Source organism: Oryza sativa, chromosome 1, assembly GCF_034140825.1.
Source record: "Oryza sativa Japonica Group chromosome 1, ASM3414082v1".
Taxonomy (NCBI): Eukaryota; Viridiplantae; Streptophyta; class Magnoliopsida; order Poales; family Poaceae; genus Oryza; species Oryza sativa.
Window position 1 is genome coordinate 12,225,706 of NC_089035.1, and position 15,949 is coordinate 12,241,654.

At 39.0% G+C, this 15,949-nt stretch overlaps 1 protein-coding gene across 1 annotated transcript; it reads left to right on the forward strand.

Moving 5' to 3' along the window:
- Nucleotides 1–1,449: 1,449 nt before the first annotated feature.
- LOC107276129 (UPF0481 protein At3g47200) lies at nucleotides 1,450–2,589 on the forward strand. The gene has a single exon (XM_015782056.1). The coding sequence runs from the start codon at nucleotides 1,450–1,452 to the stop codon at nucleotides 2,587–2,589; it is 1,140 nt and encodes a 379-aa protein (XP_015637542.1).
- The last annotated feature ends 13,360 nt before the right edge of the window (nucleotides 2,590–15,949 follow it).

Consider the following 15,949-nt stretch of genomic DNA (forward strand, 5'->3'; position numbering starts at 1 on the left):
TTGATTCATTGTTAAATATACTTTTATGTACACATATAGTTTTACATATTTCACAAATTTTTTTGAATAAGACGAACAGTCAAACATGTGCTAAAAAGTCAATGATGTCAAACATTTTGAAACAGAGGGTGTACATCAGATAAAAAGAACTCACGCAAATGCAGCCGACGACTGAGCAAGCACGCCTATCGCCGTCACCCCTCCGCTTGCATCTTTCATCTTGTGATCGCTGCCCTCTGTGAGATTTGGTCCCTGCCTTCGGGATCTAGCAGGGTGACATCATCTTCGGTGGAGTGGCCGTTGGTGGCATATCGATCGTTGGGGTGCTGCGGTAGCTAGTCACCATCAGATGCAGGGTGGACCAATAGAACAAAATGAAAGAGGAGTATCACTCGCTTCATGTTAACGTGAGAGTGGATTCTAATCCCTCGACGAAATATCTCTTCGTGTAACTTTTTCTTTCCAATTTAATACAAATAGTTTTGAAAAATTCTGAACGTAGAGTATATATAGTGGTATCTATCGGTCTATCGATCAAAAATCAAGTTCAAATTTAACTACACATCGGGGAGTGGGGCTTTCATCTGGGAAGCAGATGGGCCCAGGCATGGATGCAGCCTCTAAGGAGGAAATTTGGCACCTCCATGTGCTCCTATATATTTGGCAAATTCAGTAGCCCCAGACCCTCAGTCCCCACTCCTTGAGCTATCCAGCCGTAAGTCAAATATAATGGATCCGATAACTCTAAGACTGAATGACCTTCCCATGTCTTAAAATTTTAACTAAATCTTATATTTGAGAGCAATTTTACCATCCAACATTTGGTACCTCAAGATAGCACAAATTTTTGATAACTCAAGGTACTTTCTAGTGTAAAATGTGGTACCTTAAGGTAGTAAATGTTGGATGGTATATATAATTGCTCTATATTTGAACATCAAATATTTGTGACCGATGATGGGATTAGTTTATAAGCCCTTGCTAAACTATATGCCCAGAATAATATTATGTTACACAGAAGTCAATGGCATATATATTACCAAATTCAAGAAGCTAGGTCACACTGCATCACGCATTTTCCTAGCTAGCTACTCGCTATATATTGCGATATTTGCATATAATAATCAAAATTTCCCTTTGACTCTGAATAAACTTACCAACTACACTGTACATGGGATGTCCCTTTCAAAAAAAGTTTGTCAACAGAGCAGAATACTGGAGAGGATTGCTCAGCTCAATTGGCCAATAATGCCACGCGGAGCGTCAACAAGAGATGTTTGCATAGACATAAATCATGGACTCAGCAACATCTCGACAACATTAAGTTTGAACCGCAAGTGTTCAGTCTACCGTATCCCTGCCCATGTACGTGAGTTGGACAAGGCTTATTATGAGCCAAGGATGGTATCTATCGGTCCATATCATCGAAAAGAGAAGCATCTCCAAGCTATGGAAGAGCACAAATGGCGCTACTTGAGAGATTTCCTCTCCCGGGGATTGGTGAACGAAACTGCCGATCATCGTATGAGGAGGTACACGGACATGATAAGGAGATTGGAGCCTGAAGTTCGTGAGTGCTACTTTGAGAGCACTGACCTGGACTCGACCGAGTTCGTGGCAATGCTTCTTCTCGATGCATCTTTCATCATCGAGTTCTTCGTGAAATGGTTTAGCGGCGAGGACGACCCACTGTTTTCGGTCAGCTGGAGCTTGCCTCTCCTCTTGAATGACATGCTGATGCTCGAGAACCAAATACCTTTCTTCGTGATAGAAAGATTGTATGATATCTCTACATTTGATCCAGATCGTCCAGAAGACGCTCAACCAAAGCCTTCTCTCATTGGGATCATCACGGATTACTTACGAGGGATTGAAGATGCAGAAGTGCGGCACGACCGAGAAAATGTGCATCACATGCTCCATCTCTATCACTGTTGCTTTGTTCAGCCACTCGAACTGCCAAGAAATGCAAACGAAGAAGGTGGAAATGCGAATAATATTGGTAATCCCTTCCTGTTCTTGCCCAAGATGATCCCATGCGCAACACAGCTCCGCGAATTTGGTGTTCACATAAAAAAGAACAAGCATGCAAGGAGCATGTTTGATATCTCCTTCCGGAACGGCACACTCGAAATCCCTCGCGTCGCCATTGAGGAGATGACAAGGTCCAGGTACATGAATCTCATTGCATTCGAGCAGTGCCATGACAACGGCAAGTATCTGACCAGCTATGCGGTCTTCATGGCTTACCTCATCAACACTGCTCAAGATGCTATCCTCCTGCAGCGCTACGATGTCATCGACAACAAGCTAGCAAATGAGGAGGAGGCCGCCAAGTTCTTCAGCCAGCTTCATGCCTGTTCCTACATTAACTATGACGAGCATTACCTGGCCCCTGTGTTCAGAGACATCAATACATATTGCCGGCGATGGTGGCCCAAGCGGAGAGCCAGGCTATGCCACGACTACTTCGCCAGCCCATGGGCAGTTATCTCGTTCTTGGCAGCACTGATCTTTATGGGCTTCTCAATCTTTAAGATAGTCGTCATGATTTTGAGTGTCTTCTTTCATTTCCACGAAAGAAAGTGAGTTCATGCCTTGAATTGTACTGAAAGGATGGTTATATATATATGTGAAATCAATGTTTTGATTGACTTGTTTTGTGATGAATATTTGGCATATGAATTATATTGGTTTTAATATTTAGTAGATAATTGGCGAAGTGGTTTTTTCTCTCCATGTGGGACTAGCCGGACCATGAAATGGGTGTCAAACAGACTGGTGGTATGGCTGCAGTTGGACCGGCTAGCTCCCGATTGGAGTCAATTTTGGGTAGTTTGTTTGGATACTAGTGATTGTTTCATGTTTATGACTTCTAAATGATTTATACACTTATAACATACTATTGTGTGCTAATGTTGAGTCAAGATTGGAAAAAAACTTGTGCTCTAATATGGTTTCCTGTTTGTTCATCTGTAGGTGTATCTTGATGCCTTGAGTGTTATCAGTAATGGATTGGGAGTCTTCTCGGGAGAAGTTGATGTCCAGACAATCAGGAGATCATATAGGATGCTTAGGCTAAAAAGCAATACATGTGGTGGTGAAGATTTCATATGGCATACAAGAGTAATTGTGTGCAGGAGTTAAATTTGGAAGCAATACAACTTTGGAAAGATTGAAGTTTGAATTGTACAGGGATAAATTTTGTCTTGCAAGAGTAGGTTTCTATGGGTTAGAACTACTTATCCAGCATGTTGTATTCGTAGCTTTTGGGCTGCTACCTCAAGGTATAAATAGAAGAGGAGTTGAGATCTCTCGGTATCGATTTTGTAATAGACTAGTTTTGAGAAAAATTAGAGTTTAGCCTAGGTTTTAAGTTTAGTCAAAAGTTAAGAGAGAAGTGTCATTGTTGAACTTTATAAACACAATTAGAAGCAATTAAGTTCATCCACTTTCAAGAGTTTATTTATTTGTGTTTTTTTCTGTCTCACCGATCAGATCGGCTACGCGGCAGCGATAATTAGGACATGTTAGTGAGAAGCCATATTAGTAGGGTAAACTAACAAACTATCTCTATCAAAGTGATTTAATATGCAAGTAAGGATCCACTTGTAGGTGAGATAAAATATATTATTTTTCATAGATTGTATTTGGACTAAATATTCCAACTGGACTAACCTGTCATACTATGGGTCTATACTACATGGAAAAGTATTACATACCAAAAGTATGACACTGAAAAATACTACTTGAGCCTACTTGTCATACTCTAAACCTTAAAAAAAACTAGAAAAACTAAATTAAACTATGTAGCCTTATCAGAAAAGTTTTCAGCCAATTATGATTTCAGATGTATAGTAGCCTTATCATATTTTTCTGTTTTCGAGGAAAATAAAATCCAAATTTATTTATGTTTCCGAAAAATTCCAACTGCCATTTTTCTTTTCTGGGCTTTTCAAGTAGGGAAGAAGCTATATAAGTTCTGCGTATGATTATTCTCATCAGGGAAGAAGCTATATATGTACGGAGTACAAAACATTCCTTCCATTATAATTGCTACTCTCTCCATTATAAATCGCTTCGACTTTTTCCTAGTCAAACTTATTTAAATTTAATCAAATTTATAGAAAAAAAATCTATAACATCAAACTAGTTTTATTAAAATTAAAATTTAATATAGTTTGATAGTTTGTTTGTTTTGTGTTGAAAATATTGCTATATTTTTCTATAAACTTGATAAAACTTAAAAAAGTTTGACTATGACAAAAATCAAAACGACTTCAAACTTAAAACGGAAGGAGTACTAGCGAAATGTCCAAACATATACTTTTTCTCCCTCACCGATGAGAACCCTCCCCCACAGCTCGCACATAATATATAGTACCACATCTCCAAACAGTTGCCACCCCTGGAATGCCTGGATCCATATATATATTGTGCCGTTTCTAACTGGCCTAAGGAGTTCTCATCCAGCACAACCCAAGTTATTATCCAACCTCTTCCATTCCACCCTCGGACCTGTGGCATCGCAGATATCTCATCTCCACCTCTGACTGTTTTCTTCTTCGGCAGAGCAGCCTTTTTAGGCTGCTTGCCGGCCGACTCATTATCACTGTCATTGTCATCATCGCATATCATTTTCCTCTTCCGAGAGCCCGCTTGTTCAGTCGGGGCAGCACTGCTTTTTTGGGCGCCGGGTTGGATTTTTGGACCACCGGAAGCCTGGCCTTGATGACGCTGGGCAGTTGGAGGATCAGACTTCATTAGAGCATTTTCCTAAGGATAATGATTCGAAGTTTATTTTCAGGAACAACAAGCATGATAGAAATTCAAGCATTTTGTTACTTACTGCTGGAGGTGGATTGAAGGCGTTGTATGGCACGACCGGGAGCAGATGTGAGAAGTCAACCACGATACCGGATGAGAAAATTTTATACATCCTCTCCTTTATGATTTTGAATTCGAGGGAGTCGGGATCCTTTTGGTTGGGGTCAGTCTTCCCATCATACTCAAAGGTCGTGTAGTATCTTTCTTTGATTGGAGCCAGTCGGCACTTTATGAAGTGCCGAGTGATCTGCTCCCCTTGAAGACCCTGTTCCTTTATCTTCAATAGTTTGTTCAGCAGCTCGAGGGCTTGAGAAGATTCTTCGCCCATAGGAAGGGAGTTCCAGATATCTTGGTACTTGGGCGGGCAGCACGAGTACTCGGGCAAAGTAGGATCTGGGTTTTGGATGTAAAACCAGCTAGCATGCCAGCCTTTGTTAGAGGTTTTGAAAGGAAGAGCAAAATATTTTTGGCTTAGGGTTTCGCGGAGCTAGAAGCCGGATCCCCCAACAATGCAAGGCTTGTTTTTGTTTGGCTGGGGTTTCAAGAAGAAGATTCAGCGAAACAAGGCGAAGTGAGGCCGAATGCCCAGAAAAGCTTCACAAAGATGGACAAAATTCACAATATGAACAATGGAGTTGGGGGTTGAGATGATAGATATTAATCCCATAAAATTCAAGAATTCCCTTAAAGAATTTAGAGGTTGGAAGAGCAAAGCCGCCATAGAAGAAATGGATGAAGACCACAATCTCATGGGTATCAGGGGTTGGAAAGGCCTCACCAAATGCTGGACGCCACCCGATGATCTCCTTGCTTGGCAACACGCCGTGCGCAACCATTTCCTTGAGGGTTTCCTCCTTGACATCGGAAGGCGCCCACTAGCTCTGGAAGTTTTGTCTCTCTTCCGCCATGGATGAAAATTGTGTGGGGGAGATTGAGGATGTGGGCTGTGAGGATGGATGGGAAAATTGAGGGCGGTGGTTGCGTGGAGATTTTTAGCCAAGGCAAGTAGATTGGGAAAGATGGATTGCGGTGCAGCATCGAACCCTAGCTTTTGGCGGAACGAATCTGTTACTATAGCGCAGAATGGGGAATGAGCAGCTGCTGAGGCGAGGAAGACAAAGGGTTTCCTTCGGCACGATTTTAATCGCTGGGTATCGGGAAATGCTAATGGGCCTGGGCAAATACAGTGTTTTCATCCCAAATACACCTTCGGTGTGGCTGATTGTAGTCTCTTGGGGCTTGGGCGTATTTTTTTTCTTAGGTAAAATTGCCCACAATAAATAAAGCCCGATACTGCTAAAATCCTTTTTCTGCAGTTAGTAAATTCCTTAGAATTACTACGATGCACACAAAAAGGTGCCCAACAGTTAAAAACGTCATGTTATTTTTGTTGACTTTTCTGGTCACGAAGCTGTTAGGGTTTGATCAGGACAACTGGTTTTTAAAAATTGTTGTTCCTTTTTGAGCATTTATATGCTTTATTCTCCCAATAACAGACTAAAGTTACAGCTTAGGCTGGTTAAACTTGTTAGTCGTTATCTATTGAGTAGTTGATAAATCCTTTATGAGTTTTTACTCGGATTTTTTATCACAAATGTTGTATTCAGCTCCGAAATAGATGATAGATCTCTAAGAGTGCTTTTATCACTCAGATCTTTATATATCCTCTATGTTTCATAGTGAGCTTAATAATTTAATTAAAGTAGTCGGCAAACTCTTCGGACGGAGTCGCATATGCTTTAATATTTAATTACTTCAGTAATATTATTTATAAAACCACTCGGCTAGTTATTTATTTCAACCTTGACTATATGTTTAGTTTTTTTTCAACTAATCACATAGTCGGGGGCTACACCTATTAGGTGCATCTAATCGATGCACCTAAATTTTTTATTCGATGCACCTAAATTTTTTATTTTTTAGCCCTTCACAGCCTTTGATTCAAGCACTCGGGAGGCCAAGGCAGAGATAATTGAAGCACTTGGGATTTTTGTTTAATGACTCGGGAGAAGATTATTTCGTCGACTGTGAAGGTCTCAGGGGCTACTGTGGAGATTATGGAAACCCATACCCACACGGCATGTATATCCGACTGGGTATAGGGGTACCATATACAAATAGAATATATTTAGTAAATGACTCGGTTGTTATGTTAACTTGTGTATCAAGGAAACATCAGATAGTCCTAATCGGCTACGATTGTAATTTATCTTTACATGCTTGGTCCGTTAGGAACATGGGCTGCATCTTGTAATACCAGCTCCTCACCCTTTATATAGGGGGTCCGGGTGCCTCTAGTGGCATAACTTTTCTCTCTAATCATACGATCAATAATACACTCGGCGGATCAATCCCCGGACAAGAGTAGGGTATTACTTCTCATCGAGAAGGCCTGAATCTATATAAACCTCGTGTCTCCTAACCCACCCACTTCTTTAGCTTGATAGCCACCCCTTTTAGTATTGCCGAAATATTGTTTCGACAATTACACATGTTACTTGATTATTAATTTGTTGTCAAAACTATTTGGTAAATAAAAAACATACAATATGGCCATAAATCTCAAGATGGACTAAGGGGTTGTATTATAGCAAGATAATTGGCTAGAATATTTTTGATAATTTTTCACATCTATGTAACATTTGTGTTGGCCACTTCTCAAATACCAATCAAATAGTTAATAATAAATTCAAAAATAACTTTGAGAATCTTAATTCAAATAAATTAAAATTAAATTAGATCTACTTGAAAAACAAAACTAAGTGTCTAAGTTGCATTGCTTTTTTACATATCTAGATTAAAATTAATGCTGTATATTCGTCAAGTGATATTTGACACCCTAAATATGATGTGAAATTATTTAAAATTATCATAATATTAGTTATTATATGCCGGCCTCACGCGTTGTGATGTATTTAGGATCATAAACATCAATAATTTATTTAATTAAAGGAATACAACAGGATCACAATTTGGATATATAATTTTAGAATAATTTAAAAGATAGAACATTCGCAGAGCATTGATTGGATATATTTGCATAAATTCGCATAAATTTGTAGCGTAATATATTTTATCTCTGAATTGTAGAAAATCATATTTTAAAGACGATCTTTTTTTCAATGGTTCTACATACATATTATTTTTGTCTTTATATTTTTTTATTGCAAGTCCGTGCGTTGGTTTTTTTCCTTCCCGTGAACCGTAGGCAAGCTTTATTGTTTTCTCAATCTTACCTATGAAGTACTTACTTTTTTCTTTTGGCTGCCAACAATTATTAATTTTTTAATAATACATCTAATCTAATGGTCTTAAAATATCGGTTTATCAATTTAAATGAAAATCGACGATGAGATTGGATAGTATCGTTTAAATTCTAGAAGTGTTTGTAATAGTCCTTCTTGGCAGCTTAAGAACACTTGTAGGATGTTTAATAGACTTCTTAGTTCTTATATAATACTACATCCGTCCCAAAATATAGCCACTTTTGGCTGTCCAGATTCATATCTAAAAATGCTTATATTTTGGGATGGAGTGAGTATATAGTATAAGATTTGTTTGAAAAAAGTCCATCATTTAATTTGGCATAGCTAATTCTCAAACTAATACTTAAGCGTAAAATCTAGAATTCCCATGCTTTCCCATGCATAGTGCCCTTGAATACTGTAATAACTTGTTTGGTTACTAATTATTTGTAGATATATCAATATTTTCGTCACCTCTTTTTATAAAAATTTCATATGAAAACTCTATAATTCAGCACAAACATGCACCAGTGCACTTTAGAAAAAAAACATGTACCGGTGAACTCAATTTTTTTTTCTTGCGAAGAAAAAAAATTGAGTAATATGCTTGATTTGGTTACAGTACAAAACGTTGTATTTATGATCCATGATTCATTAACACCCAAATTAATGACACGAATTATGTACGGTGGATCGTTTTGTACCGTATACATGGAAGTTATTTTTTTAATTAAAAATAGATCTAATCTGATGATGTGAAATATCGGGTCCACTATAATTTTAGTGATGAAAATCAACGGTGAGATTAGACAGTGCCACGTGGCGGCCTAAGAGTGTTTATATGAGTGCCACGTGGTGGCTTGAGAGTGATTGTAGGAAAGTTAATGGACTTTTAGTATATAATGTGTGCAAATGATAATAACAAGTTAAATGAGCTATTTGCCAATTATATTAGTTGTATAGGAATTAAAAGATGCAATCCTTTGCTGCCATATCACCGAACTTCCTTTTCCCACATGGCAGGAGATTGTGGACAAACAAGCTCCAGGGTTGATGAAGGAAGCTGAGAGGTTTCTTAGTCTAAGCAACATTGATAGGCTCTGGAAGGAACACTTGCAGGCGTAGAACGGTAGAAGTTTGTGCAACAAAGCTGTTAGTTTGAGAGGTTACACCCAACGAGATCCTCTTATTGAATATAAATTGGAGGGATATAATCTTTTCTTGGATATGATGTCTCAAGTTCGGTGGAATGTAATTTATTATGTTTATCAGGTTAGTCCGCCCTCTGACTCACAAGGTTGTCTGCCTGGTCCTTTCAGTGTTCCTCTAGAGAATAAAATGCACATTAATACATTACAGAGTATTAGAAGAGTGTTGTGGTTGCAACCCAGATGAGTCGTCTTTTTTAAAATCAGGAAATATATTTCTCCTTTGTGCACTGGTTACAATTTTGTCATTCATAAAACCTTGCTAGTCACTTAATAGCAGTATTTGAACAGTTTTAATCACAAGACCAGGTTACAGCTTGTGGACTCTCTTGCACTACTGTGACATGTACATGCAGTGTCATTGTTTTGGCTCTGATCCATTTGTTTCTTTGCATAGATATTATTTAGCTCTCACATGTTTGTTCTTATTCTTCCAATCAGTGGTATACTCATTCTGTGCAACCCACATAGCTATTTAGCGATTTTATTGACTTTGTCGTTTATATTACCGATGACAGATTAAGCCAATCATGAAGAACCAAAAAGAGGATAAATCTGAAAAGAAGGGGACAAAGAAGAAAGCCGACAAGGGTGCTAACAAACTTGGTGCTGCTCAAGCTGCATCTAGAGGTAGGGTTGTGACTAAATAGGGATGTTTGTTAGAGTAGAAAACAGTAAGTAATGAGATAATGTTGGAATATAGTTTCTTAAAGTAAATTTATCTTTGACATGTACCAATTAGCTAGCTACGCCCGTGCCTGGTATATTGTTTATATATAGCACCTGAAACCAATCTTACAATTGTAAAAAGTGAACTTGCCAATGGAGTTTTTTTTACCGCAATCCGCAGTTTCGTATAACTATTTGTTCAGTGCTTCATCGGAATGCTGAATGCACCATATTTTGTAGTGTTGTACATGTTGTTGAACTGACACCTCCATCTTCAAAAGCCTCCCACTACACTTCTAAACAGCAATACAAAATATTTTACTTTTGCACAAATATACTAACTACTACTAAACCAGATGTGTTGTTGGAACTAACGCCTTCTCCATCTGTAAAAGATTTTCCATGTACTTTAAACTTAAAAACAATTATATGGATGGTTTTACTTTCATATTCAAAAAAACTAAACTGATGATAGTTTTATTCAAATAAACTAAACCAGATGGTACGACATGAGTTCACATAAGCATAATCTCTCTTACATATAATAGAACCTCTCTTAATATAAAGGTTTCAACCTCACTTAGGGTTTTTTATCCAAACAACCTTAAACTAGATATGAATTAAGCTAAGCTCTCCCACACTGCTAATATTAATTAAAGTAGCATAAGCAATATGCTTTCTTCAACTAACGACATAATATTTTTAAGATAGAAGCACCAACTTTCAGCACTCAAAGGTACATATCCACACCTATCATAACTTGCAATCTATAAAGGTATACGCCAGAATCAATCTCAACTATGGCCAAAGGATGCTAATCATATCTGCTTGTGAATTCTTCCTTCCAACATGGTAATTATTCTACAAAAGACATAGATGATTGTAAAAATACATTAGCAAATAAAAGGAACAAAACAAACAAAAATTAGAGTAAAAAACTTCCCATTCCAATATAAAAAATGCAAAATATGATATCATTCTTTCATAGCTGACATTTTTCATATATGCTATTTGTATTATTAGAAGAATCATCAGGTGTTGTTTCATAATCTTGTTGGTGTAGTTGAGATATGGGGTGCATATCTTTCGTCATTGTTACTCTCTGGCTTGCTTGTGCTACAACAAATTATTAAAATGAAACTATGATAGAGTGTAAAATTAATTTTGGAATGTCATGGGATAATATCATGGATATAGAATTTAACAATTTGGATTATATATATTGATTAAAATATTAATACAAATAAGTACCTTTTGCAATAGCATGACTAGCTGAAACTCGACGTGTTGTTAGTTGGTTCTGATATGTGGCTTCAATGACCTCTTCCTTGTTAAAGGACATATTGAATCCCTTTGCTTTGATCAAGTCGTACATTGGAAGGTTGCATGTTGTTGGTGTTTTTGTGATGATGATGCATGTTTCTAGGCCCATGATAATTGGCTGTCAACAACTTTGGTTGCTTGTTACTATGTTCATTGTAGCGGGTTTGTGATAGAATTATTGATTGATTGTCCATGCTATCATTTTCACCGTAATTCATAATTTGCTGTTGAAGAGATGCAGATCCTCGTTGACTTTTGATTGAACTAGTATTGGTATTGTCATCAACAGGTAATTGTTGGTCTTTTTGTTCTTGTTTAAGAAGATACGCTTTATATTTCTGCAGTCCACAAAATGGTTGTTAGATAATTAACAACAAAATAAAAGGAGTAGATGCTTACCAGGAAGATAAGTTTGGTCTAATTACCTAGAGATAACTGGAAACACTGTTACGTGTTAGTTCTAGATCATTCATCGGACCAATCCTCAATTTCATCAAATCAAGTATTTTTGTTGGCACTGGGTCTAATCAAACAATAGAAACTAGTTTATTATTAAGTACTAATATTTGGTATGCATGAAAAATTAATGATTATAAACACTATCATCTGGAACAATTTAAACTAATAACGTTTGTAACAATTTAAATTACAGACACTTTATACACAATGCTCTTGTTCAAATCAAAATATTTTATCATACCAATATGTTGTTTAAAAACTAATATATGATAACATCATCAAATAGAAACTATACATATAACACATGAAAGAATCATTATTATAAGAACTAGCATTTTAAAAGTTTAAATTGAGCCTCTAATATTGCTCCACCTCCTTTCTAAATAAACTTGTGCATGGAATTAATTGATCCCTCCATTTAAATTTTCAGGCAATATATGTTTTAAAATTTCTAAACTTGTTAGGCACATTCCAAAAATTAGGGGTATATATTTAGAATGGACCAAATGTTAATTATGATTAATTTTTTTATTATTTAGCTCAAGTTGTCGACGTTTGATGTCACGACTACGGTATTTGGACAGTATGGGGATCGTTGGTGCTAGGATATACGCGAGACTGAGGTAAAAGAGATGGGGACGAGGATGTTTATACAGGTTCGGGCCCCTGAATTGTCAGGTAATAACCCTACATCCTGTTGGCCGAAGCCGATATTGCTCTTATTCACCATAATCACACCAGTACAATATTTAGGGTAGCCTATCTAACTGTTGTCGACATGGCGGTCTGAAGATCTGACTCGTAGTCGACAACAGGGTAGCCTTCCTCCTCGAATCCGTGCCCGGCGAGATCAGAAATAGCGCTTTCGTCTCTTCTAACAGTATCCGGAGACACCGTAGGGTACTAGCCGTGCTTATCCCTGAAGTCGATATCCGGCGGCGTGTCTTGGCGTATGTAGGCTTCTATGTTGATTGTGTTGGGTGTTGATCCTTTCATGGTGGGTGTTGATCGTCTGTGTCCCCCCTCTCCTCCTAGTGGGCCTTGTATTTGTACCCATAGGTGTCCCTTTGTCCAAGTAGAACTAGGGAAACCAATATGGATATAATCCGAGTAGTCCTTGTCGTTTCCATGTAGAACTCTGGTTGTCTTTCCTTATCCAGAACTCCTCCTGTATCCACAGGTTGTTTTCGTATAAGACATGGTATGTAGTGGGTCCTGCCGAGATGTAGTCGACTACTATTAGGTATGTGGTATCCATAACCCTGATAGTAGCCCCCGACTTCAATGCAAATGAACGAATTCATATTCTCAACTGCAGACCTTGGAGTAACTGTCATCGAGCTCACGTAACCGTTCTCGGTGAGTTTAGAGATAACGTTAGACTTCCTTTGTCAGCCTCGTGCGGGCACCTAAAGGGTTTGTCTAAGTCAATCTCTGATGTCGACCGAGAAAGTACAGAGCGTACGACTAAGTCTCCCGTCTTGCCGTAATCGAGAATTTAGATTGAAGTCAAGAAATTTTATCTCGGCAGGTACACCATCTCTTCATTCCGTATTCCTCGTCGAGATCCACCAACCGTTCTCGAGTGATCGAGAAGGCGTAGAGTCTGCGACGGAGCCTTGTCAACATTTGTCGTACTCGCCTTAGTTGATCTTGGTGTAGAACCATAGAGACATGGAGCCTTCGATAATGTCGAAAAGAATTTTCCTGAAATCAATACTCAGAAAAGAATATTAGATAGAAATAGCACCCGAGCGAACGCTCAAAGGGTAACATGTTATAATATAACATACTAGTGAATTGAATGTACAGACCAGTGTTTTGTATATGAGTGTCTTCTCTCTTACCGACTCCGATCAGTCAGTTTGTAGAGTCATACACTCTTCCTAGCCCCCAGCCTTGTCGTCGGAGAATCGTTCTCGGATGATAAGGCTCTTGGACCTTTGACCTGCCTCGGTTGAACAAGCACTGATCTTAGCCCCCAGCCATGAAGTTGGAAAACTCAATTTCCGGTTACACGGCTTGGTTAATACGCACGGCGAGAACTCTTACACGACCAGATCTTACATGGTCTTTCGTCTCTACAGGATCCGACAAAGCCTTATCCTCTCTGGGTGTCCCCAGCCGAAGTTCCCTTAGGTTCCTCAGAGGCTTTGTCAAGACGGCGTAAAGGGACATTAGGATAGGTTTCAACGCTAGGTGTCATCTGGGTAAGGGATCTCTGGGTAAAACACTTGGCAATATTGTGTATCTGATGTCAACTTTGTTGGAGTAGAGGTAATGGAAGAATCGCTACACCTCTGGTCGAGGACCAGGTGGTAGTCGCAACTCAACCACTAGAAGTATAAATAGTGGGAGAATCGCTACACCGCTGGTCGAGAACCAGATGTAGTCTAAACTCGACCACTAGAAGTAAAGGTAGTGGGAGAATCGTTACATCGCTGGTCGAGAACCAGGCAGTAGTCATAACTCGACCACTTAAAGTGGAAGCAGTGGGAGAAACGCTACATCGCAGGTCGAGGACCAGGCAGTAGTCATAACTCGACCACTTAAAGTGGAAGTAGTGGGAGAAACGCTATATCGCTGGTCGACGACCAGGCAGTAGTCATAACTCGACCACTTAAAGTGAGGCGAGAGAGATCACTACGTTTTACTGGTTCGAGAACCAGGAGTAGGAATCTCTTAATCACCTATAGGGGCGCTAAAGTTGGTTTATTACATGTGCATATCATGTGGCCAGCATGACTCACATACCCAACTTATAGCATATCCGGATGTCCGCTCGCAATCATGTCGGGTGATCAAACCGACAGCATTTACGAGGAATTATCCGTTAACAACCTTTTCTCGAGTAGTCCAGCCATGGCCGGTGATATGAGATAGGTCGTCGGTCTTCGTTGGTAAGTTAGGTGCGACGACTCTGCATTTGTCGAGAATGTTCTCGATAGTGGGGTGTACTCGACCACAACCTACTCGAGTGCTCCATTGTTCCTGAAAAATATTTTCTAGAAGGCAAGACATATAGCAGAGAATATCGAGTATGTACTCAAAAACTGCATGGATCTTCTAGTATTATCAAGATATAACGAGCAGATATAAATATCAGGCATTATGTAAACCGTAAACAAGCATGATTTATACAAAAGATAACAGAGCGAGCCCCCAGCGTTAGACCGTAGTTGGTTTAACGTCGGAAACATCCGCGCAATAGATATTGTATAAAAAACATGCTCTAGGTAAACATAATAAATTATAGATCTGACAATGCTGTATGATCTGAATAGGTACGATAAATTGTAGATAAAATATTGCGTACCTTTGTAGATACATGCCGGATGTATCTACGAAATTAGTAGATCAATTTGAAAAACCAATCTACCAATTACCTTATTGCGTACTCGTTCGACATCATATGATCTGACATCTTTTGGTACGTAGCGTATCTTGAGGCTTAGATGATCTCGATAGACCAAGTTGTCGATGACGATGATGGTTCCGATTTGGTCGGAAGATGTACTTCAGTCGGGTTAGATCTCCTCACAGCCGAAGTCGTCGAGTAGCTTGTTGTCGAAGAATCCATCTCTTGAACCCATCTCGACGAAATCCTGAAGCACCAAAATCCCCCTACCTGGCGCGCCACTGTCGACGTTTGATGTCACAACTACTGTATTTGGACAGTATGGGGTTTGTTGGTGCTAGGATATACGCGAGACTGAGGTAAAAGAGACGGGGACGAGGATTTTTATACAGGTTCGGGCCCCTGAATTGTCAGGTAATAACCCTACATCCTGTTGGCCGAAGCCGATATTGCTCTTATTCACACTACAAGAAACTTGTTAATCCATGACGGATTCTTGGTGACGGATTCATAAACCGTCACTGACAGAGGCAATCCGTGACGATAATTTGTTTTCCGTCATGGACGTGCACTAGTGGATATTCTTGGCTCGTTAACTCGTGACGGTTTTATCCAGATCGTCACAGTGTGTGATTTTAAAATCGTCACAGTGTGACGATAATCAAAAGGCATTTCAAAACTTGTTTTGCTTGAAAAGGATTTGAATTTGAGGTTCAAATGAATTTAAAAAAATGAAAAGCTACACTCTCTCTTGGACCATTTCTGGCTCACTCTCTCCTCTTGGGCTCGGGCCAGCCTCCCTCTCGCGCTCTGCCCCTTCAGCTGGGCCAGCGGCCCATTTTCCACATGGGCAGCCAAGA